Source organism: Chiloscyllium plagiosum, unplaced genomic scaffold, assembly GCF_037043375.1.
Source record: "Chiloscyllium plagiosum isolate Xiang-an unplaced genomic scaffold, Cpla_swu_hap1 HiC_scaffold_20, whole genome shotgun sequence".
NCBI lineage: Eukaryota > Metazoa > Chordata > Chondrichthyes > Orectolobiformes > Hemiscylliidae > Chiloscyllium > Chiloscyllium plagiosum.
This window is the reverse complement of record NW_028270158.1, coordinates 45,330,688-45,355,082: the sequence shown is the minus strand read 5'-3', so window position 1 is coordinate 45,355,082 and position 24,395 is coordinate 45,330,688. Positions and strand designations below refer to the sequence as shown.

Below are 24,395 nucleotides of genomic sequence, written 5' to 3'. Positions count from 1 at the left end.
GTTGGGGATGTAGTTAGATTCTCTCTTGTTGCGGATGATCATTGCTTGATATTGGTGTGGCATGAATGTTATTTGCCTTGTGTCAGCCTAAACCTGGATATTGCCCATGCCTTGCAGCATTTGGCTATGGTTTGTTTCACTGTCTGAAGAGTTGTAAGTTGTGGAGAAGAGTATCTGTGTCTGCTGGTATATGGTAATCAGCAGGAGGTCCTGACATTGGAATAGGTCATACTCCGGCATGGTGGTGGTGTTGCCATAGTGGAATTCAAACCCAGGTCCCCAAAGCATAATCTCGGTCTCTGGATTAGTAGTCCAGCGATAATTCCATGATACCATTGCCTCCCTGCTTATAGCAGAGAACAAAATCATTTAGCCCATTGTGCCTATGTTGATGTTTTGAAAGAGCTAACTAATTAGATTCATTTTCTTGTTCTTTGTGCAGAGCTGTGCAATTTTTTCAAGCATTTATCCAATTCCCTTTAGAAATTCATTTTTCAATGTTTCTGTGAACTTTCAGGTACTATGTTCCAGATCTGATAACTTACTGTATGAATAGGTTTCTCCTCATTTTGCCAATTACTCTTAAGTACTTACAACTTTGATTTGCTCTTTATTTTAGTGCTGGCTGTTTCTTTGGTGATGAAGTTAGGTTGCCATCACAAGTGTCCATTAGTAGCGAAGTCGATTTCTCCTCAGAAATGGACAAACTGGCAAAGAAAACTGAAAACATTCTCGAAACAATTGGTGAGCGTGCAAGATGTCCCCATGCCAGTGGAGATGGAGATGGAGATGGAGATGGAGATGTTGCTTCCAGTCCTGACATTGAGAAAAAATGTGCTGATGTTGCAAATGTATTTGAGACCATCCCTTTAATGGGAGCATCTTCAGAAAAATGGGTGCAACCTGTTGCTAAACCATCTGTTTCCCAAGCTCCATATTTGACGGACCAAGGGGGACCTTTGCAGGATGGTGCTGAATTGATTATTGCTCATTCAATCTCAAACACAATGAGCTCAGACCCGGCTGAAACATCCAGTGTTTCTTCTGTAGGCACCTATCCTTTTGGAATTGAAGAGCACTACGTGTCTGATGAGCACCCACTCTGGGCCTGGCTCAGTGGAGGAGGTTGTGAAGTAGAAGCTCACACCCAGCTGAACTGGTTCACTGCCCAGTCAGGTAGTCAGTCTCTTACATTCTTATTGTTATACTACTCCTGAGCAATACAGCTGATAATGATAGTGTTAATGCACCAATGAAAATTACATCTGTCCCTAGAGTCACTGTCCTGAACATGTTTTATTAATTGAAAGCAGTCTCAACTAAGTTTCCATTCTTTCTTCATTTGCTAAACCCCTCACTTGTATTTTTATTGCCTCAGGAGTTGGATTTTCCAGCCTCCCACCTTACATCCTCTTAAACTTTAACTCATCAAAGGGGAAACACACCCACAATGGCTCAGTGGTCAGCACTGCTCCCTCACAGTGCCAGGAGTACTGGTTCAAATCCAACCGTGGGTGACAGTCTATGTGAAGTTTGCACGTTCTCCCCATGTCTGCATGGGTTTCTGCCTAGTGTTCCGGTTTCCCCTCTCAGTCCAATGATGTGCAGATTAGGTGGATTGATCATGCTAAATTTGCCCCAACAGTTTCCAGAATGTGCAGGATAGGAGGATTAGCTAGGGTAAATGTGGGGCAATGGAGATGGGGTGGCAGAGTTGGTCTGAGTGGGATGCTCTTTGGAGGGTTGGCACAGATTCGATGGGCTGAATGGCCTCTGTCTTCACTATAAGAATTCTATAAAAATAATTCTGCTAACCCACTTTCTAACCCAAACCGGGTCGAGTTTACCTGTCAGCCCCCTGTAACCATCAAATCTGCTCGATCTGGCAATTCTCTGAAAAATAGCTTCAAACTAAGCTGTGAATAGAATGAAAGGAAATACTGATTGAAACAATTGCAAAGTTAAATCAGGTCATGTAATAGAAGTAAAATCTCTGAAATTATTTCATTAACTATTAAACACCATATTGGACTAAACAGCCATAGCCTAAAATCTAAGGCCAGGCACTTCGGTAATGAAGTTAAGACTCAAAATAGTGATAGAAGGTTGGAAATCTGTTCCAAAAAACACCTTTGATGCTGACTCAACCAGTAGTTTTAAATCAAAGAATGGTGATTTTCATTAACTGAAAGTATCACAGGATATGGGGCAAATGTAACTACATCAAGTAAGGTCACAGGACAGGAATAGCTCTGAATTTTACAAGGGTCATGCTACTCTGAGGAAATACCTTTTTCAAAATGATAAACTTTTAAAAAGCTTGCCCACACAGAGGTAGCACATGGGGATGACTTTAAAAATCTGGTGATTTGTATATGGAGGGTAAGAGGCCCACATGGGGTGACCAAGAGGATGGAGTGTGTTGGAGGCGGGAGAGGGGGTCCTCGGAGGGTGGGTGGAAGTCACGATTGAAGGGTTTATGCCTGAAATATCAACTCTTCTGCTTCTCGGATGCCGTCTGACCTACTGTGCTTTTCAAGTGCCACATGTTTTGACTCTGACTCTCTAGCATCTGCAGTCCTCAGTTTCTCCCTGATGGTTGGTATATGTCCTGCTCTTGAGAGCTGCCAGCCAATGTGATTGACTAGCAGTCCGGGCACAGTCACAGTTATAGAGTCATACAGCATGGAAACAGACCCTCTGATCCAACTTGTCCATGCTTACCAAGTTTGCCAAACTAAACTAGTCCCACTTGTGCATTTGACCCAAATCCTTCTAAACCCTTCCTATAGATGTACCTGTACAAATGTTTTCTAAATGTTGTAACTGGACCTGCGTCCACCACTTCCTCTGGCAGTTCATTCCTCATACAAACCACCCTCTGTATGAAGAAGTTGCCCCTCAGGTGCTTTGTAAATCTTTCTTCTCTCACCTTATTAATAATTTTGAACTCCCCTACCTGAGGGGAAAATACCTTTACTATTCACTTTATCTATGCCCCTCGTGATTTGATAAACCTCTTGTAGGGCCACCCTTCAACCTCCTATGCTCTAGTGAAAAAAGTCCCACCCTCTCCTTATAACTCAGTGAACACAGTAGTGGGCGCAACTAGGACTGCAAGGAAGCCCTCCGAGATTGTGGCTGACATTGGAACCCAGGGAAGCTCTCTGCTTTCAGGTTGGGTAGGGATCAAGCATCCTTTTTGGAGGCTAGGTGGGAAGAACAAAGTGGTTTGAGAGATGTGATGGAGGAGTGGGAAATGCCCCATAGGCTCAATTAAGTGGTTTGCTGCCCCTTATTTCTCATTCTGAAAAACTGGCCTTTCTACTCACCACCTGCTGCTGCCAGGATTTTACGGCAATAGAGAAAAATCTAGACTACAATTTCTTTGAACAGTGATATAGATCCGAGAGGGCAAGTGGCCATTGACTATCATTGTGTTCCTTTAGTGGTGATTGCAGTCTTTTTGAATGGATGAGTTAAAATTTGAGATTAAAAGCATTGTTGTGAGAAAAAATTTTCAGTTTTAAATTTTCTTTTGGTATTGCACATCACAAATGTGTTATCTTCAAACTGGTTGCTTATATTGTTTCCCGTCAGATTTAGGTCACAGGAATGTCAAAACGACCCTTTTTTAAAATCTTAAATAAAAAAAGAGAGTGACTTGTTCCACCATATGCTATTTCCGTGGTTTTGCAGGACAGCCATTTTCTCAGCTGTCATTCTCAATGCCTATTAGCTGCACCCAGCAGACAGTTTGGCGGAAACAGATAATTCATCAGTTAACTGAACGGTCCAAACGGGAGCTGGAGGATTTTAAACATTATGAGCAAGCAGTTGAACAGGTAAGGTGGTTCTAACATCTTAAAAGACTCGTGTTTATGTTCCTTTTCCATGATATCCCAAGCATTTTATAGTCAATGAAGCATTTGTTGAAATGCAGTCACTGTTGTAATGCAGCATATATTGCACCAATTTGCACAGTGTACTCCCACAAGCAGTAATGTGATGCTGACAGGATCTCAGTTTAATATTTAATAATCCTAGTGTGTGACTTTCCTTTTGTACATCTAGCCTAAATGGGTACTTAAGCCTCTGAAATAAGTATGGGAGTAAAGTGGGAACAGGGAACTGAGTTGGGTGATCAGCCATTATCATATTGAATGAAACAACAGGCTCAAAGGGCTGAATGGCCTCCTGCTGTTCCATTCAGTATGATCATTCCTGCTCCTATTTTCTATGTTTCTAATTCAGATTCAGAGACAATACCTACAGATCGCCAGCTGGCGCAGGATAAATTGAATATTTAGATTATGATATCATAATGTTTCTCACAGATATGTTTTTAATCTTTGCTTAATTTATAAGAGATGTTTTGCCAGGGGATTAAACGTCAAGTCATTTTTGTAATGCAGAGCTATTCTTGTTGTGTTGTAATATGTCAAAGTAACCATCATTTAAGGAGCTGCATATTTCAATTTGTTTAACATGTGATTTTCTATCCTTGTGAGCTAGGATTTTTAACTGGGAGAGTGTTGCTTATTATTTATAGTTGGATAAACATGTTTCCAGTGATCCATAATTTTTCTTTTCCCTCTTATACCATGCTGTTATGCCTAGTCCATATGGATAAAAAAAGGAGCAATGCAGTGGTGGAGAGATGGAAAGCCATACAAATGGATAGACGTCAGGGTAGCACTGGAACAGTTTACAGGGAATGATGGAAAACGGGATGGGATCTTTTTCATTTACTACACATTCAATGATGAGAAGAAGGTGAGTACTGTTTGTAGATTCTGCAGTCCAGCTATCTTTATGTCAGAAACAGAACTGAATGGTAGGAGTTAGAAACTAGAGTCTTTGTCAAATGTACTTTGCTGCTTCAAGGGGAATTCATTTATTCCACTACATAATTCAGTCTTATGGATTGGAATTTGAGATATTTGGAGAACAGTTTTAATCATGCTGTTTAAATAAGCTAAAATGTATGAAAACATCAAAATGGATAACAATCATGATTTGAATTCTTTGTGCTTGTAGGTGAGGTCTATCCTTGTAACAATCTAAGTATTATGTAAGTTAAATACTGTAGTGCTTCTGTGTAATTATTTTTAGTTGTAAATAAATGTAATCATTAGTATTAGCCTGATCACTACAATTTGGAAGAGTCATAGAGATGTACAGCATATCATCAGGTCGGTCCAACTTGTCCATGCCCACTAGCTGTCCTAAATTAATCTAGTTCTAATTGACCATATCCATCTAAACCCTTCCTATTCATATACCCATCCTGATGCCTTTTAAATGTTGTAAGTGTACTAGCGTACACTACCTTCTCTGGTAGCTTATTCCATACATGCACCAACTCTTGAAAAGAAAACAGAAATCGCTGACGAAACTCAGTAGGTCTGGCAGCATCTGTGGGAAGAAAGCAGCCTTAACATATTGAGTCCGATAACTCCTCAACAGAACTGATAGCAGCTAGGAAACTACTGCTGAGCTTTGCCAACAATTTCTGTTTCTGTTTCAGATCTCCAACATCCACAGTTCTTGTTTTATTATCGTATAGGTTTCTTGTTTGTCTTGGTCAAAAACATAAATGTTTATTCCTGTGACACTCAGTCCTATTCATTACATATTAAACAAAAAGCAGGTTAGTTCAAAGGAGATACAGTTTCTACCCAAATAGAATACCAAAGTAGTTGGGTATCTGTAGTACATGAAATAAACTTTGGGATGGTGCCTATGTTTGTCATCTTATTCACAGTCTTTCCAACATTTTGCTTCTGCACTGCACTTTGATGCTTTCCCAAAAGAACTTGATGAAGCATATCATAAACTTAGTTGGAGGTGAGTTAGCCTAATTCTATGAACAATTTATGCATTTGGACTTCTGAATGAAATAAAAGACTAAGCACACCTTCTTTGTCAAGAATGAGGATTTCTGATTATGAATTATGTATACATTCTCAACTTCTGGCACATTTTATGTTGAACTATTACTTGTATTATACTTCCAGTGTTGATCCTCCTACACCATGTATCTTCACATCTGCAGGCTGTAACTTTTGTTTCTTTAGCCATGGTTTTTGATCTGATAGGACAGTCATTCATCCTGTTGAAATGTGCAATTCTCAGTTGGATTCAGGTCAACTGAAAATTTTAAAACAAAAATTGATAAATTCTTGTTGAATACGGAGCCTTAAAAGTTCAGGAGCCAAGATACTAGTAAAGTTAAAATACAGATCAGTTCTGCTCTAATTGAATAGCAGAACAAGTTAGAGGGGTTAAATTGCTTCCTTATTTGCTGGTGTTCAAGAGAGTAACAAATGAAAGAACATAATGGAAGGATAGTTTGGAGTACGGATGTTCATCCTGCCCCTCCCATTTCCCACAAGATTTGAAAGTTGTCAATTACATAGCAGCAAGAGTAGGCTATTCAGCCCTTTGATCCTGGTCTAGCATTCAATGAGATCATGGCTGATTTGTGGCCTAACTCCATAGATCTGCCTTTTGGCTCATATCCCTAAAATATTTTGCTTAAGAAAAAAATGTATCTATCTTAGAACTAAAATTAAAAGCTGATCTAGCAAGAAGTGTTGTTTGTGGAAGAGAGTTCAGTTTCAATCATCTCATTGTTAGGAATGCATAGCAGTTTTTTGGTCAAATCGCACCAGTATATCTTGCATCACCTGGCTCAGTAGAGCCTAGCTTGGAGAGTTAGCTCTCAAGTGCCCTGGGCGACTTGTGATTATAGAAAAGTGTGCCTTAATACTCAAGAGAAGTTACAAAGCCAATTAAAAAGTTCTCCCTGTGAGTGGACAGGCGGTAATCCGCCTACAGTTGTGTTCTCCCAGCAGTATTTCACAGTGATAAAGTCTCAAATTGGTGGCTCATTGGATGTTGCACCAACCTAGCCTGAGGTATTGAGCCCTAAGTTATTTAACAAACATATGTTCATGGAGAATAAGAGTACATGAAGCACAAAGATAAAAGATGCCTTTTTTATGAACACTGTTGATTTTTCTGAAATAATCACTCTTTGAGTGTTCTTTGTAGATATCTAACATTTTACTATTCTTTCATATGTCAGATGTATTTTTTTTAATTTTACAGTACCTTCACATGTTTTCAAATGAAATTACAATTTTGGTTCCGATTGCTAATGAAACAAAACACTCATTTGCTATTTATACTCCTGAGCGGACAAAGCAGAGATGGCCAATCAGGTTGGCAACAACTACAGAGCAAGAAATGTATGACTGGGTAAGTGATCGAAGGAGAAATCATTCAGTATCCTAACCATTTCCTGGAGGTCAGTGTGTTTTCTGGCACAGAATCACTACCTATATAAGCCTTTGTGATGGTGCAATCGCATGTTGACAGATTCCTGCTGTCTGAATTCAACAGTTGAAAAACAGCTTGCTGTTAAATTGGGAAAGATAAAAGCCATTTGATATGTGAACAAGGACATTGGATTCAGGTGAAATTACTTAATACAGAAAGTGGTTAGAATGTAGAACTTGTTATCACAAGGAGCAGTTGAAGCAAAATAGCATAGTTCCATTGAAGGGAAAACCAGAAAATGAGGTAAAAAGAATTAGTGAAGTACTAATAGGGTGCATTGAAACAGCCACAAGTGGACCATACCAAATAGCCTGCAAATACTTTGCAATACCTTGCAATAACTGGGATCAGAATTGTATGTCACTGCCAGCATGGCTGGTATCAGTCAGCTCTGTACATTTTCTGTTCTGAAGAAGGGTCACTGGATATGAAGCATTGAGTCTGCATTCTCTATGTAGATGCTGTCAGATCTGCTGAGTTTCTCTAGCAATTTCTGGTTTTGTTTTAGCATGTACCTATTGATGCCTTGACTTCAGGGGTACGAGTCCAACAAGCCCTCAAAGTAGGTTCTGAAGAACTCATGTCGGACTCAAACCTTTAACTCTGTTTCTCTGGCCATAGATACTGCCAGACATGCTGATTTTCTTCAGAAGTTTCTACTTTTGTTTCATGTCGTCAAAGCTAATGTCCATAGCTGGGAATATTATTCATTTCCAAATTCTTCAGTGGCTGCAATGCTATTCTCACAGATACTTTATAAGTGGAAGGGAGTAATGCAACATTAAAACAAGAATATAAAGATTCTGTGTTAGTTCTTAAGAAAGGAAAGCTATTAGGATTGTAAAAGCAAAATACTGCAAATATTGGAAATCTGAAATAAAAACGGAATGTGCTGAAAAGATTCAGCAGGTCTGGCAGTATTTGTGAAGAAAGATACAAAGTTAATATTTCGAGTTGAATACACTACTTCTTCAGGACTGAAGGAATAGATGAAGAACATACAGATGTCAGAGATAAGCATTTCCACCTTTGTTCAGCAATTTAAATGGTGCCTTTCACAATCTCAGGATGTCCAAAATTATTTCTTAGTCAATGTAGTAATTTTGAAGTTTAATCCACATTATGATGAATGGTACAGCAGCCAATTTATAAATAGCAAAGTCCCTAAGCAATTGGATAAGTGACAAGTTAATGTGTTTCAATCTGATATAAATATTGGACAAATCTTCTGGATGAACTCTCCTGCTTTTCTCAACCAGAAAACAGCAGTTCCAACAAAGCCGTGTTCCCTCTGCTTTAGTACCAGGAGTGTCAGCCTATATTTTGTGCCTGTCAGAGCTGGTTCAGGCTGTCTATGTTTGAACATCCTGCATAGTTCACTGAAAAGTGATCTGTAACAAAAGCTCTGCTGGATTTTTATTTTTTCTTTTGGCCAGCGAATGTGGTATTCTAAGATCCCATTGCCTATGAAGGAGAATTGTAGCCAACTAAATGTAAACGAAGAATTGAAGCTGGGAAATTCTTGCTCATCGTCATCTACATATTCACTGAACCATCCTGGGAGTCTGTGATGTGATATGAATTTTAGATGCGAGCCAGGGAACTTGTCTGTGATATAACTTCTTATTTGCCTTTTTTTTTCCAATATCTCTGCAGAACAGAACTGTATAGTATAAGTGAGAACCAAATCATTGTGCAGTGGTCATGTTCAATCAAATGACCAGACAAAGGCAGCTTTGAGGCTTAGCACATAACTTGTTTTGTCACAGACTTTGTAGGACATGGCCCTGCATCGTGCTTCTTCACTAGACTCAGAAAAGTCTAGGAGCAAATGCTTCGCTATAAAGGGAGGTATATCAATTCTAGAAAGAATAATTGTACAAGAAAAGCTATATCTGAAATAAGTAATTTGATTTGATAACCCCTTTCCACAACTTAATTTTTTGCTCATCCTCTCCTGAAAACACTGAGATTGACAATATGTGTTGGTATTCTATTTGGCTATGAAAAGGGGTGTGCTAGATTCACAAGGAACATCTGATATCCATAGACATTCTTTTCAAATTTGGGTATCACACTTTATGAAGGATGCAAAGACATTGAGAGCAAAGAAGAGATTCACAAGAATAGTGTTTGGAGTGATGAATTTCAGTTATGAAGCTTGTTTGGAGAAGTTAGGACTGTTTTCATTGGACGTAGGACTGAGATCAGATTTGGTAAGATTTTAAAAATCTTGAGAGTTCTGCACAGAGTGGATATGATGAAACTGTTCCAGCTCAACATAGGACTGAGAATGAGAGCGCACAGAATTGCTAAAGAAACAAAAAGGACATGTAGAAAAGCTTTTTCTTGCACTTAATGGTTACCGGAATGCATTGTAAAAAGAGTGGTTGAGTCAGTATCGATTGAATCATTCAAAAGGGAGTTAGACTGTAATTTGAAAAGGGAGAATGTCCAGGGTTACAGGGAAAAGGGCAGGAAAATTACCTAAGTAAGTTATTTATTTAAGAAAGCCAGTGCTGATACAATAAGCTAAATGACTTCATTTTGTGCTGTCACAACTCAGCAATTCTGTAGTTGCTGATAATATTATATCAGCATCAGGCGCACAATAGATTCTCTCCTTTTTTTATATCACCTTATTCACAAAACAATGAAGTATGAAAACGAACCTCGTGCTTGAAATTTAAAACCAGTGAAATTTATAAAAGGCACTGTAGTGTTATACTAACTGAGCATTTTTTAAAATTTCTTAATCCACCAAATTAAGTAGTTTTTGATTGGCATAGTCAGCCCAAAATCTTTCAAGATCTCTGGTTATCTCCAAGTCTGGCTTCTTTTGCATCCAAGTCTTAATTTCCCCTGATTGGCAGCCATGTGCATATCTACCTGGACCCTAAACTCTGAAATTCCCTCCATAAACACCTTGGCCTCTCTCTCCTTCTTTTAAGGCACTCCTTAAACACCACCTCTTTGGTACTTATGGTCACCCATCCTATTGTTTCCATTTGTGGTTCAGAATTGAGTTTGTTTGATAGCACTCCAAAGAAATTACATTCCAAGGACAATATATAGATGCAAATTGTTATTTGCGATGGTCAGGTGGAAAAATGCATGCTGTTAGTAGCCATCTACAAGACGCAATTTTATTCAAAAAAAATCACTTGTCTTATATATATATTTTGTACTATAGTATCATGTGTTTTGCTACAGCTCGCTGTCCTGAGTTTAGCATGCTGTGACAGTAGAGATCTCCATGGACCCCCGTCTAACCAGGCCCTTTGGTCTGTCACATGTAAAGGAGATATCTTCGTCAGTGAGCCAACCCCGAATTTGGAAGCAGCACAACATCCTTTGCCAAGTGATCAATTGTAAGTCCTCTTGCCTTTGTTGGAATGCCCAGGTCTAAACAATAATGCAGCATCTTTTACAATAATAAAGCTAGTATAGCTTGTAACTAAACAGAATGCAGAAAAAAAGAGTACAAAGCTGTTGGATTGTTATTAAAAACATAATTTGGTTTGGTAATGTCCTCCAGGAAGGAAACTTGCCTCACTTAACCTGCCTTAATGTAATTTCAATACCACACTGTCATGGATTACCTTTCATTGCCTTCTGAAGTGGCCTAATATAAAACCAAACCAGCAGTTCAAGAAGCCTATCCAACACGACCACCTTCCAACGGAAACTACGGATCTACCGTGAATCCTTCTCAGCGACATCAGTAATATTTTGAAGGCGCAGAATGGACAGTAATGGTTCATTAGACATTGATCTGAGTTCCTTTCCACATGGATAGAAGGAGAGAGACTTTAGTGCATAGTGCTGATATCAGTGTGTATGTTTAAATCCTGCAGAGTGAAATTTGAAAAGCCCACACCTTGAAATATTTCCACTTGCAATTCACCATCTGCTAAACTTTTCAGAAGTCTACAGATGTTTCCAAAACCGACAGAAGTTAAGCTTTCATTAAAAGCATTCTCCTGTACATAAAGGCAACATCTTTGGATTCCATCTCTCAGACTCCGAAGTGAGAATGTTCAAATGCAGCAAGATCTGGATAATATCCAGGCTTGGGCTGACAAGTGGCAAGTAACATTTGCATCACACAATTGCCAGGCAATGACCTTTTCCAATAAGAGACAATCTAACAATTGCCCACTGATATTCAATGGTGTTACCATCACTGAATCCCTCACTATCAATATCTTGGAGGTTACCATTGACCAGAAACTTAACTGGATTCACCACATAAACACAGTGTCTACAAGAATAGGCCAGAGGCTACAAATACAGTGGCAGGGAACTCAACCCTGACTCCCCACTTGCCTGGATGGCTGCAGCTGGTACAACACTCAAGAAACTTGATGTTATTCAGGACAAAGCAATCTGCTTGATTGGCACCACATCCACAAGCATTCACTCCTTCCACCACTGATGCTTAGTGTGTAATATATTCAAGATGCACTGAAGAAATACACCAAAGATCTTGAGATTGCACCTAAACCCATAAACACTTCCGCTTAGAAGGACAAGGGTATTAGATACCTGGGAACACCACCAGCTGTAAATTCCCCTCCAAGACGCTCACCATCCTGACTTGGAAATATATCTCCATTTGTTCTCTTGTCACTGGGTCAAAGTTCTGGAATTCCCTCCTTAAGAACATTGTGGGTCAACATGTGGACTACAGCGGTTCAGGAAGATAGCTCATCACCACCTTCTCAAAGGCAGCTAGGGGCAAGCAATAAATGCTTGCCATCCAGGGATGCCTACATCTCATGGATGAATAAAATAAAATTGTGTATTGTTTTATACTAAAACACTGCCTGAGAGCACATGAAGTAAAGTCTGTGCTTATTTTCATAAGAAAATTGAGTAATCGCTTTAAAAATTAAATATGTGCATATTAAGAGTGGAGGAATGGGAATAATTGGATAGTTTCATCAGAGAGTTGATGCAGGCACAATGAGTCAAATGGCCTCCTGCCAAACTGCAATTCTAAAATTGTCTTCCATAGGTATTGGCGTCAGATTGGAGGACATCTCCGTATCATTGAATCCAACAGCCAAGGAATTGTATGGGGCATTGGATATGATCACACAGCCTGGGTTTACACTGGTGGATATGGAGGTGGCTTTTTTCAAGGTGATTTATCTTAATTCTTTTCCTTTCGTTTTGTTAATTTTATTTTATAAACAATCCTCACTACCCCAGAGCTATGGTCAATGAGCTCATTACTTCTGTGTTGAATTATCTTATGAATATACTTCCAGGTTGCCTGCCCAAGTATTTCTGTAGTTGTCAACTAAGTGGTGTCATGGATCACAGTATGTATCCTCTATAAATTTCTGCTTTGCATCTTCCCATTTAATATAGCTTGCATCAGGAAATTAAGCAGAAATTCTCCTTTTATTCTGGAGATACTGTGAGCTCTTCATCAGATTCCCTACAGTATGGAAACAGGCCCTTCAGCCCAACAAGTCCACACCGACCCTCCAAAGAGTAACCTACCCAGACCCATTCCCCTACCTCTGACTAATGCACCTAACACTATTGGCAATTTAGCATGACCAATTCACCAACCTGCACATCTTTGGATTGTGGGAGGAATTCGGAGCACCGGGAGGAAACCCGCGCATACACGCGGGGAGAATGTGCAAACACAGACAGTCACCTGAGGCAGGAATCGAACACCTGGTGCTGTAAGGCAGCAGTGCTAACCACTGAACCACCGTGCCACCCCACAGTTCATTCTTCATCAGTGGTTCACTTGTGCCTTATCCAAAGATTCTGGAATTTGTAATAATTGAAAGAGCTTCAATCCTGCCCAGATGAAGGCAGTAATGTGGGAAAGAAGGTGATAGGTGTGCAAAATAACACATTTAAAGGAATGCAGAGTTCTCAAGAGAGCGGTAGAGCTGGGGAGATGAGCTTCAAAACTTTCCATCACTCCTTTTTTTGTCCTTTTTTAAAACGCTGCTTAAAACTGATCTCAGTTTTACTTTTAAATCAGCTAACATAATATTTCCTCCTCTGTGTGTCAAAACATTTTTAATAATTGCTGCTGTGAAAGACTTTGTGATATCTTAAGGATTTTGTATTAGTGCATGTTGCGTTATCGTAATTGAAAATTGACCCACCGCTGGGCAAAAAAGAAAGATCTTTTCATTTATCAATTGTTGAAAATTTATACTTGACACCATGCAAATGATCTAACTGTTGAATATCGCTGTTTTGTTTCTCTAATGTTCATTTATGCCAAGTGTCTGAAAGTCGATGAATGTGAAAGTGTAACAAACTGATTTTTTTGTTGCAAAACTACTTTTTTGATACGCCATTTTGTTTTCAGGTCTGGCTAGCAGTACAGATAATATTTATACACAAGCAGATGTGATGTGTGTTTACGTCTACGAAAACCAGCGTTGGAATCCTGTTACTGGATACAGTAGTCGGTATGAAATGAATTTCAAATGTGTCAGCAGAAAGCTTTTGTACTGAATTCCTGTTAGAATGTTGACTCTTAACAAAGATTTATTTAAAACTTAAGCTTTATTACCAACTGACTCTCCTTTATCTAACTTGCTTGTTACCTCCTCAAAGAATTCAGACAGATTTGTCTGGCATGACCTCCCTATGAACGTTGTTATGCTGACTCAGCCCATTTTATCATGGACTTCCAAGAATTCCGCAGTTTCATCCGTAATAATGGACTTCAAATCTTACCAATGACGAAAGTCAGGCTAATCAGCCTATAGTTTCCCTCTCTTCTTTAACAGAGGTGTGACATTAGCCATTTTCCAGTCCTCTGGGACCCTCCCTGAGTCCACGGATTCCTGAAAGATTCCTTGGATTCCTCCACAATCCTCCACAATCTCAGCTATCTCCTTCAAAACCATGTCCAGGTGATTGATCTATCCACCTTTCAAACCCCAATGCCTTCACCTCTGCCTCTGACTCTTGAAGTTCTGGTATGCTACTAGTGTCTCCCACTGTGAAGGCTGATGCAAAGGACTGACTCAGTTTCTTGCCTAGTTCTTTGTTCCCCATTACTACTTCTCCAGTCTCATTTTCCAGCGATCCGATGTCATATATCTAAAAATACTCTTGCAATCTTCATTTATATTATTAACTAGCTTACCCTCTTATTTTATCTTCTTCCCGAATTTCTTCATCTGCCCCTTTATTGCTTTTTTAATTGTCCTCTGCTGGTTTTTAAAGGCTTCTCAATCATCTGGCTTCACAGTAATCTTTACCACACTGTATTCTTTTTCTTTTGCTTGTATGCTGTGCCTGACTTCCCTTGTCAGTGATTGTTGCCTCATCTGCCCTTAGTATGTTTCTTCTTTCTTGAGAGGAATTTTTGCTGTGCCTCCCGAATTACGTCCATAACTTCCTGCAATTTGCTTCTTCACCATCTTCCCTGTTGTGTTCACCTTCCAATCAACTCTGGCCAGCTCCTCACTCATGTATTTGTATTTACCTTTACTCAATTGTAATGCCATTACATTGAATCTGACAAGTACCAGACAGGAAACTGCTAAATAAGGTAAGAGCTCATGGTGTTAGAGAAAAGGCACTGACATGGATAAAAGATTAGCTGACTGTCAGAAGGCAGGGAGTGGGGATAATGGGGTCTTTTTCAGGATGGCAGCTGGTGATAAGTGGAGTTCCACAGGCTCCGTTGTTTGGACCACAACCATTCACGCCATACATTAATAATCTGGACAAAGAAACTGAGGGCAGTGTTGCTGAGTTTGTCGATGAGACAAAGATAAGTGGAGGAACAGGTTATGTTGAGGAGATGGGAGGCTGCAGAAGTACTTGGACAAGCTAGGAGAGTGGGCACAGAAGTGACAGATAGAATACAATATGCACTTTGATAGGAAGGATAGAGGTGTGGACAATTTCCTTAGTGGGGAAAGGCTTCAGAAATATGATGCACAGTAGGATTTATGCCAAATGGCTTAATTTTGCTGCTATATCTTGTGGTCTTATGGATTTGGAAAATCTTTTCACCATATCAAGCATTCCCAAAATGCATTGCAGCTAATTCAGTAATTAATAGTATTATTGTAGTATAGGAAATGTTGCAGCCAATTTGTGCACAGCTAAGACTCATAAGCAAAAATGCAATAACGACTAGATAACTAGTTTTAGTTATGGTTTGAATGTTGGTCAGGCCACTAGAAACATGTCTCTGCTCTAATCAAAATGGTAGCAGTGGGACAGTGTGTATAAATTACCAGAACTGTATTACAATGTGTGTTTTTGAGCTGAAAATATGTTGAACAGTAAACAAAGTAATCTGGAAAGATTGAACAGGCTCTAGTAAAATGTAGACCGAGGGTTGACCTGATAGAGTACTTGAATATTATGAAAGATTTTGACAGCGTAACCATTGAGAGGATATTTTAATGTATCGGGGAGACCAGAAGAACAAAATATAAATATGAGGTAATCTAAACAAACCTTTTAAGGAATTCAGGTGAAACTTGTTCATCTAGGGTATGGTGAGAATTTGGAAGTCACTACAACAGGGAATATTTGACTTGAATAGTATGTCTGCATTTAGCTTGAGTAAAAGGAACACAAGGGACAAAGGAATGGAAGGATATCCTAATAAGGTGAGTGGAGGCTTGTGTGCTCCATAAACAGCTGGAACATAATACAGAAGATTATTGTCAGGTGGCAGGAAAACAACCACTTATTCTGATTTTCACATCATGACAGGCTCACTTACAATTAAGGATGGCAGCAGGCTCTTGAAAGGAATGGTGAGTGAGGGGCTTTCCATCTTGAGAGAAGCAATAGGCCTCTCTGTAACTTCACATTTAAACTTAAAAATTTAAAGAAAGTGAGGAGCTATTGTACAGACTTTCCTATGTCTACATCTGTATGCAGGAAGGTCTCATGGTCTACCTGGAGCATTGTCCCCACCCAACAAGCCTGCTGCCTGGAGCCCACCTCCAGAGACCTAAACTGGTTCTACTGCTGTTGGAACCTAGACACCAAGTGGAAAATCCCAGCAGGCCTCCTTTAATTGCACGTAACCAATTTAGCCCACTAAAAGTCACTTAGTTGGCTTGCTGCTCCCTGATCCTGTCACCTCCAAAAATATCCTGAGGTCGTTTGGAACCTAAGAACTATAATGAAAACCAGTGGGGCACTCTCCTTAGCTCTTTTTTGACTCCTATTCAGGATTCAGTGGAGATTGAAAATTCAGCCTCATTTATAATTCTGTATAATCGTTAATGTCTTAATTAAGTTGCTGTGACAGAAGGATGTGCACTACTATCAGTGGTACTAAGACTTCTCTCTCACAGGGGACTGCCAACCGATAGGTACATGTGGAGCGATGCATCAGGTCTGCAAGAATGTACCAAAGCACACACCAAACCTCCTTCACAGTGGACTTGGGTATGTAGATTTCTCTTCATATCTTAAAACCTATTCTACACTTTTCCTGTTGTTTTACGTCTTATACGGAGGGGAGGAAGAAAGACTGTCATTCATATACTTTCCTTTCTTGACTTCAGGAGGTTCCAACATACATTACAGCCAATGCAGTTACTGCTAATGTAAGAAACATGGCTGTCAGTTGGTTCACATTAACAGCTCATAAATAGTTTTGACATATTGATTATTTGTATTAGTAATGTTGTTTGACAGATGAAGATTGGTCAGAACTCAGAATAACTTTCTTGCTGTTCTTTGAAATAGAAGTCATAAAAACTTTACTTCCAACTAAGAAGGCCACTTATTCTACACTTTCCACATACCTAATCTATGTTTGTAACACGTACCTTTATAATCTGTACTCAGGTTAATTAACATGCTTCATTCACAATAACTGTAAGCACTTTGTATCACTTGTGTTTATTTTCAGGAATGTGCAGATTTTTTTTGTTGTCGAAAACCTTTAAATCATTGTGAATTTTTAAGCAGTGATTAGAAGACACGGACCACTATAAAATTCTGCCATCAGGCGTTTTATTTTTCTTCCTTCACTTTCAACTGTTCATCTTAGCTGTGAGATGTTGTCATTCGCTAAATATTGATTCCCACTCACATCTACTGGGCCAGCTGTTTCAACCATACTCAACCACTAGCGTTGAGAGGACAGCGGTTAATAGCCTGTCGCTTCTTCTATAAATTTGAATAAACCAATTTACAAAGTATGTAATAAAGCACAATTTTTAAATCCTGCTAATAATGAATGTTGATAATTTATCCCATTTGACATAAAGTCCAGTTATGTGAAACATTTGGCTTTGCAATGAGCACATGCTCTTTCGAAGCAATTAAGCAGGACTGACAGCATCTGTGGAGAGAGATACAGAGTTAACTCCAGTCCTGAAGAAGAGTCATACTTAACTCAAAATGCTAACTCTATTTTGCTCTCCACAGATGCTGCCAGACCTACTCAGTTTCTCCAGCATTCTCTGGGCTTGTTTCAGATTTCCAGCATCTGCAGTATTTTACCTTTTATTTCACACAGTTTAGAGTAATTTAGCAGGAATTTCAAAACCATGATTCAACAAAAAATGTTCTGTCGGGATTTTGCCTGCAATGATTTCCCTATCTCTATAACCTCTTCCAGTTCTATCGCCCTTCATGATTTCCGTACTGCTGCAGTTCTGGCCTCTTGCATAACTGAGTTAATTCTGTAATTGCTGACAGCTATCAGATGGTGGCAGCAGAAACCAGCACAGCAGAAGAAGAATATGGAGAAACCTCCCATGCTGTTAGATTTTAAGTTTGAATTCATTTTTTTCATGTTACCTGCTAAAAGATTAAATCTCATCCGTTGAGAGAAGCTCCAGACACACATACGCTGTGTGGATACCTTTTTCTTTGAAATCGTGTAGAAAAAATACATTTGTTTCTTCACTGGCAGGTTTCTGATTGGTATATTGATTTCAATGCTCCAGGAGGGACTGATCGGGAAGGATGGCAATATGCAGCTGACTTTCCTGCGTAAGTACTTAAAAGCAGTAATGATTACAATTGCATCTTACTTATGGTTTTGGTGATTTCTTAACTTTCGCAGTGTCTGCTGTTGAAGTACGGTGGGGTGAGTCTCCTGTCTGAATGTAACTCTCTGTTGCTTGAGAAAATGCTGAAAATTCATAAACTTCGCTTCCAGTTTCTATCCCTCCATCATTTTCACCTGGTCCATCTCCAACACTTGCCTTCCTTTCCTTGACCTTTCTGTCTACACTTCCAGCAATAGTGTGTCCACTAATATCCATTACAAGCCCACTGACTCCCACAGCTATCTGGACTACAGCTCTTCTCACCCCACGTCCTGTAAGGACTCTATCCCTTTCTCTCAGCTCCTTCGCCTCGGCCACATTTGTTCCGATGAAGCCACTTTCCAAAGTGGTGCTCTTAATATGTGCTCCTTCTTCTTCAACTGTGGCTTCCCACTTACAGTTGTTGACAGGGTTCTCGACAGCGTGCAGTCCATCTCCTGCGCCACGACCCTCACCCCCTCCCTCCCCTCCCAGAACAAGGATAGGGTCCCTCTTGTTCTCACCTTTCACCCCACCAGCCTTGACATGCAAAGAATAGTCCTCCGCCATTTTTGCCAACTCCAACATGACGCCACCACTAAACACATCTTCCCTTCCCTCCCCCTGTCTGCATTCCGCAGAGATCGTTCCATCTGGGACAACCTAGTCCACTCCTCCATCACACCTAACACCTCTCCCATCACACATGGCACTCTCCCCTCACACCTAATACCTCTCCCATCTCATACGGCACCTTCCCATCACACCTAACACCTCTCCATCACACACGGCACCTTCCCATCACACCTAACACCTCTCCCATCACACACAGCACCCTCCCATCACACCTAACACCTCTCCCATCACACACGGCACCTTCCCATCACATCCATCACCTCTCCCATCACACACGGCACCTTCCCATGCAATCGCAGAAGGTGCAACACCTGCCCCTTCACCTCTTCCATGCTCACCATCCAAGGCCCCAGACACTCATTTCAGATTAACCAGCATTTCACTTGTACCTCTTTCAATTTGGATTAGTGGTGCTGGAAGAGCACAGCAGTTCAGGCAGCATCCAAGGAGCTTCGAAATCGACGTTTTGGGCAAAAGCCCTTCATCAGGAATAAAGGCAGTGAGCCTGAAGCGTGGAGAGATAAGCTAGAGGAGGGTGGGGTTGGGGAGAAAGTAGCATAGAGTACAATGGGTGAGTGGGGGAGGGGATGAAGGTGATAGGTCAGGGAGGCAGGGCAGAGGAAATGACCTGGGAGTTGCAGTGGGAGAGGGACTCCCTGAGATTCTTGTAGAGAGAGGAGGAAAACTTCTTCAAGGCAGGCATCCTTGCAAGAGGATTCGTACTAGGGTTAAAATTTGGTCTATTGCATTCGTTGCTCCCAATGTGGTCTCCTCTATATCGGAGAGACAAAACGCCAACTGGGTGATCGCTTTCCTGAGCACCTTCGGTCTGTACGCAGTCAGGTCCCGGACCTTCCTGTGGCTTGCTACTTCAACACACAATCCTGCTCCCATGCCCACATGTCTGTCCTTGGCCTGCTGCAATGTTCCAGTGAAGCTCAACGCAAACTGGAGGAACAGCATCTCATCTTCCGACTAGGCCCGTTACTACCTGCCGGTCTCAACATTGAATTCAACAATTTCAGATCATTTTTATTTCATTTATTTTATGTATTTTTTAATATATTTTTTTCACTGTTCTGTACCTCTTATTTCTTGATTGTCTGTTTGTCTGTCTGTCTCTCCTCTTCTCCCTTTGCTACCCTTCTCCCCTGTTTTCCATTTTGCCTCTGCTTCACCCCTCCCGCCGCCCCCCCCCCCCCCCCCCCTCCAATCCCCCACATATTTTTTTACACAGCACTGGCTTCAGCCCTGGTCATTCACAGCTCCTAATCTCCCTATAATCTCTCTACGCACTGTCATTATCACCTCTTTATTGCTACCTTTGCTTCTGGAGCCATGACTCTCTCAGCCTCGTATAAATACCTCCTATTTCTCCCCTTTTTTTTCGCTTTGACAAAGGGTCAGTTAGACTCGAAACGTCAGCTTTTTTCTCTCCTTACAGATGCTGCCAGACCTGCTGAGATTTTCTAGCATTTTCTCTTTTGGTTTCAGATTCCAGCATCCGCAGTAATTTGCTTTTATCTCTGTTGCTTGCACTTGGTGGACAGGCAACCCCAAGTGAAAATGCCTAAAGTTTAGAGTGAGTTACCATGACATGTCACAGTAGCTAGAGCATAAGACGATCACTCCACCCCCTTTCAAACCCCCAAACAGACTTCAAACTAGAGCACTATGTATAGTTCTGAGCATTGTATGTATGCACTAACCTTGGAAGGGTTGTAATGTCAAGTCACAAGAGTATTACCAGAGCCTGAGGAGTTAAATAAGCCTTGCTTATATTCCCTAAAAGATAAAGGATTCAATTGTGAAATTTATAGAATTTGAAAGGAATTGTTACATTGTTCAATTGGTGAGAGAGTCAAGGATAAGAGACATAGCCTTAGAAACATAGATTCTAGAAGCAGGAGTAGACCATTTGGCCCTTCGAACATGCTACACTATTCAATATGATTATGGTATGATCTTCTATCTTCAGGCCATATTCTTTCTTAGATGTTATCAATATTTTTCTTGAATATATTCAGTGACTTGGCCTCTACAGCCTTCTGTGATGGGGTATTCTGCATTTTACTACCCTTTGACTGAAACAACTTTTCCTCAATTCAATTCTAAATCGTCTACCCCCATATCCTGAGGCTGTGTACCCCAGCTCTAGAATAACAAGGGAAAACATCCTCCCTGCAACTAGTCTGTTCCAGCCCTGTTAGAATTTTATATATTTTAATCAGGTCCCCTTCCACCCTTTTAAACTTGAATAAATACAGGTCCAGTTGAACTAATTTCTCCTCATAGGACAATTCTGTCATCCTTGCTATCAGCCTAGTAATCCTCTGCTACACTCCCACATGACAAGATGAACCATTCTTAGGTAGAGAGATCAAAATTTCATGCAGTACTCCAAATGTTATCTCACCAAGGCCCTGTATATTTGGAGCAAGACGTTCTTACTCCTGAAATCAAATCCTCTTAAAATGAATGCCAATTTACCCTACCTTTTTAACTGGTTGCAGTGACTAGCGTTCAAGGACATTCAGAAGCCTTTGTACATCCACACTTTCCAATATATCATCATTTAAATAATACCCTTCTTTTCTGTTTTTCACAATCTGTGTATAACTTCATACTGAGCCACATTATACTGCATCTGCTCTATGTTTGCCTACTCACTCAACTTGAAGCTTCCTTGCATCCTCCTCCCAACTGTCAAAGCTGCCCAATTTTGTGCCATCAGCAAACTTGGAAATATTGCATTTGGTTCCTTCGTACAGGTCAGTTTTATATATATTGTAAATAGCACAGTCCCAAGCACTGATCATGTGGCAACCCATTAGTTACTGTTTGCCACTTAGGAAAAGACCCATTTATTCCCACTCTCTGGTTCCTCTGAAAACCCACATTTATTCCAAGTGCTTTAGCTTTGTCTACTAATCTCTAATGGGGGACTTTGTCAAAAGCCTTCTGAAAATCTAAATATGTCACATCCACTGGCACTCCCTCATCAATTATATTAGTTACATCCTGGAAAAATCTCCAAAGAATCCCACACAATATTGTTAATTAATCCTTTCTCGTTGTACAGTACCCAGTCTAGAATAGCCTGTTCTCTGATTAGTTCATCAATGTGTTGGTCTAAAAAACCATCAGGTACACACTGCAGGAAATCCTCCTCGACAATAGCATTTCTAGTTTATTTGTCCAATCTATATGTAAATTAAAGTCATCCATGATTATGCATGCATTTCTGAATTCTTGTTTGATGTCCTCCCTTACATGTTCATCACTTATTGGGGATTATTAATAACTTTCAATAACATTTTCTGGCCTTTGTGTTTCTTAACTCCACACATCCAATTCCATATCATGATTTTTCTGAGCCAATAATCACTTCAATACTGGATTGCTTTTTTTTCCCTTTACTAACAACACTCCCCAATCTGCTTTCCCTTTTTATCTATCTTTCCTAAATATTGAATACTACTGGATGTTTAATTTCCATCCTTGATAACCCAGCAGTCATGTCTCTGAAAGCACAATTGTATTGTAGCCATTTATGTCTATTTATGTTACTAATTCATCTACTTTTATTGTGCAGACTTTATGTGTTAAGACACAAAGCCTTTAAACTTAACTTTTTAACCTTGTTGGTCATCTTAGCTTTATTTTGCACTCTGGCCAATTTGTTAGCTGCCTTTTCTTTTTGCCTTCCAATTTTTATTCTGACCTATGTGCCTTCTGTTCCTAATCTGTTTCAGTCTCCTTAGGTTCCCATCCACCTGCCATTCTCATTTCAACTCTTCATGATACCACTAGCAAGCATCACCTGAGGACTTGCGGGCGGCACAATGGCTCAGTGGTTAGCATTGCTACCTCCACAGCACCAGGGACCCGGGTTCGATTCCAGCCTCGGTCAACTGTCTGTGTGGAGTTTGCACATTCTCCCCGTATCTGCGTGGATTTCCTCTGGGTGCTCCGGTTTCCTCCCACAATCCAAAGATGAGCAGGTTAGGTGAATTGGCCATGCTAAATTGCCCATAGAGTTAGGTGCATTAGTTAGGGGGAATGGGTCTGGGTGGGTTACTCTTCGGAGGGTCGGTGTGGACAAGTGGGGCTGAAGGGCCTGTTTCCCTTCCTCACTGTAGAGAATCTTAAAAAAAAGACTTTTGCCTAAGAATCAAAGCCAGGCCATTTTGGAGAGAAATTAGGAAGTATTTCTCTGCACAAAGAAGATGATAGAAATTTAGAAGGCTTACCTACTAAAAGTACTGACTCTCATATTAATTTCAAATCTATGATCAATAGATTTCTTTCAAGCAAAGGGTATTGAACTAAAGTGGATGGAAGTAAATTAACTATGAATGGTGGAACAGGTTCAAGATTCTAAACACTTCATTCTTGTACTGAATAGATTTAATAACACAGCACAATCATCAGGTCATCACACTTCATCGAAGGAAATTTACACTCAATCAGAACCATGCTCTGAATCACCTTGTATTGCTTAATGCCATAACTGGCAGGACAAAGTAGAGAAATATTCTTCAGCAATGACATGCCTCACTTGACAGAATTCACGCAATGCAATGAGAATTGGATTTTCAAATAGTTGTTTGTGCTGACGTAATTCTCATTGAAAATTAAACTTCTATAAAGTTTATTTTTCATTTTTAAATTTTACTGTGAGATGTAGTGCATGAATGCAGGGGACTAATTAAATGTGGTCCAGTTGCAAAATGTATGTATCTTGTTCAAAATCTGGGTGTGTAGCTGGGTCCTAAGCATGAAGGATAATTGCCAGTGAAAGTTTTGATTTCTGATGCCAACATATAAAAACACCTTTTCATTTATTTTAGGGATGCTTTGATCATTTTTTAAGTACAGTTTTACAACATGTAAGTTTCATCTGTAAGATTTTTCAAGATTTCAAGTGTGAAATGAGTTTTTAACTGTGAGATGTGATGTCTTTTCAGCTCTTACCATGGTTATAAAACGATAAAAGATTTTGTGCGACGCAGACGATGGGCAAGGTAAAGATTGTAATTGAAAGGCTTTTTTTACATTAATGTTGTAATTATTTTATTTGGAAAGAAATGATGTTGTCTTGACCTGATTGAACTTTTCTATTGGAAAGTATGACCTGTACTTTTTGTTCTTTTCTTTTCTGTAGAAAATGCAAAATAGTTACGACAGGTCCCTGGTTTGAGGTTGGACCTGTTGCACTCCGGGACATTTCACTGATTCCATGTGTATCTCAGAAGGCAGATGATGCATCAGCATTGTGGGCCATTAGCAGCAAAGGAGACGTCTTGTGTAGACTGGGAATAACTAAGCAAAATGCACTAGTAAGAAAATGCATTTTGGCCTACAGTTCGTAACAAGCAAATCTCTTGTTTA

General features: G+C 40.0%; 1 protein-coding gene across 1 annotated transcript in view; it reads left to right on the top strand.

Annotated features, from left to right (window-relative positions):
• tecpr1a (tectonin beta-propeller repeat containing 1a) overlaps window positions 1–24,395 on the top strand; it is a 73,297-nt gene that overhangs the window by 29,797 nt on the left and 19,105 nt on the right. The window contains exons 10-20 of the mRNA XM_043711360.2: window positions 620–1,176; window positions 3,700–3,845; window positions 4,621–4,776; window positions 7,117–7,266; window positions 10,561–10,718; window positions 12,368–12,495; window positions 13,700–13,802; window positions 16,674–16,767; window positions 18,248–18,327; window positions 23,972–24,028; window positions 24,169–24,343. Coding sequence (XP_043567295.2) covers window positions 620–1,176; window positions 3,700–3,845; window positions 4,621–4,776; window positions 7,117–7,266; window positions 10,561–10,718; window positions 12,368–12,495; window positions 13,700–13,802; window positions 16,674–16,767; window positions 18,248–18,327; window positions 23,972–24,028; window positions 24,169–24,343 — 1,804 coding nt within the window. The remainder of the gene's footprint in view (window positions 1–619; window positions 1,177–3,699; window positions 3,846–4,620; window positions 4,777–7,116; window positions 7,267–10,560; window positions 10,719–12,367; window positions 12,496–13,699; window positions 13,803–16,673; window positions 16,768–18,247; window positions 18,328–23,971; window positions 24,029–24,168; window positions 24,344–24,395) is intronic.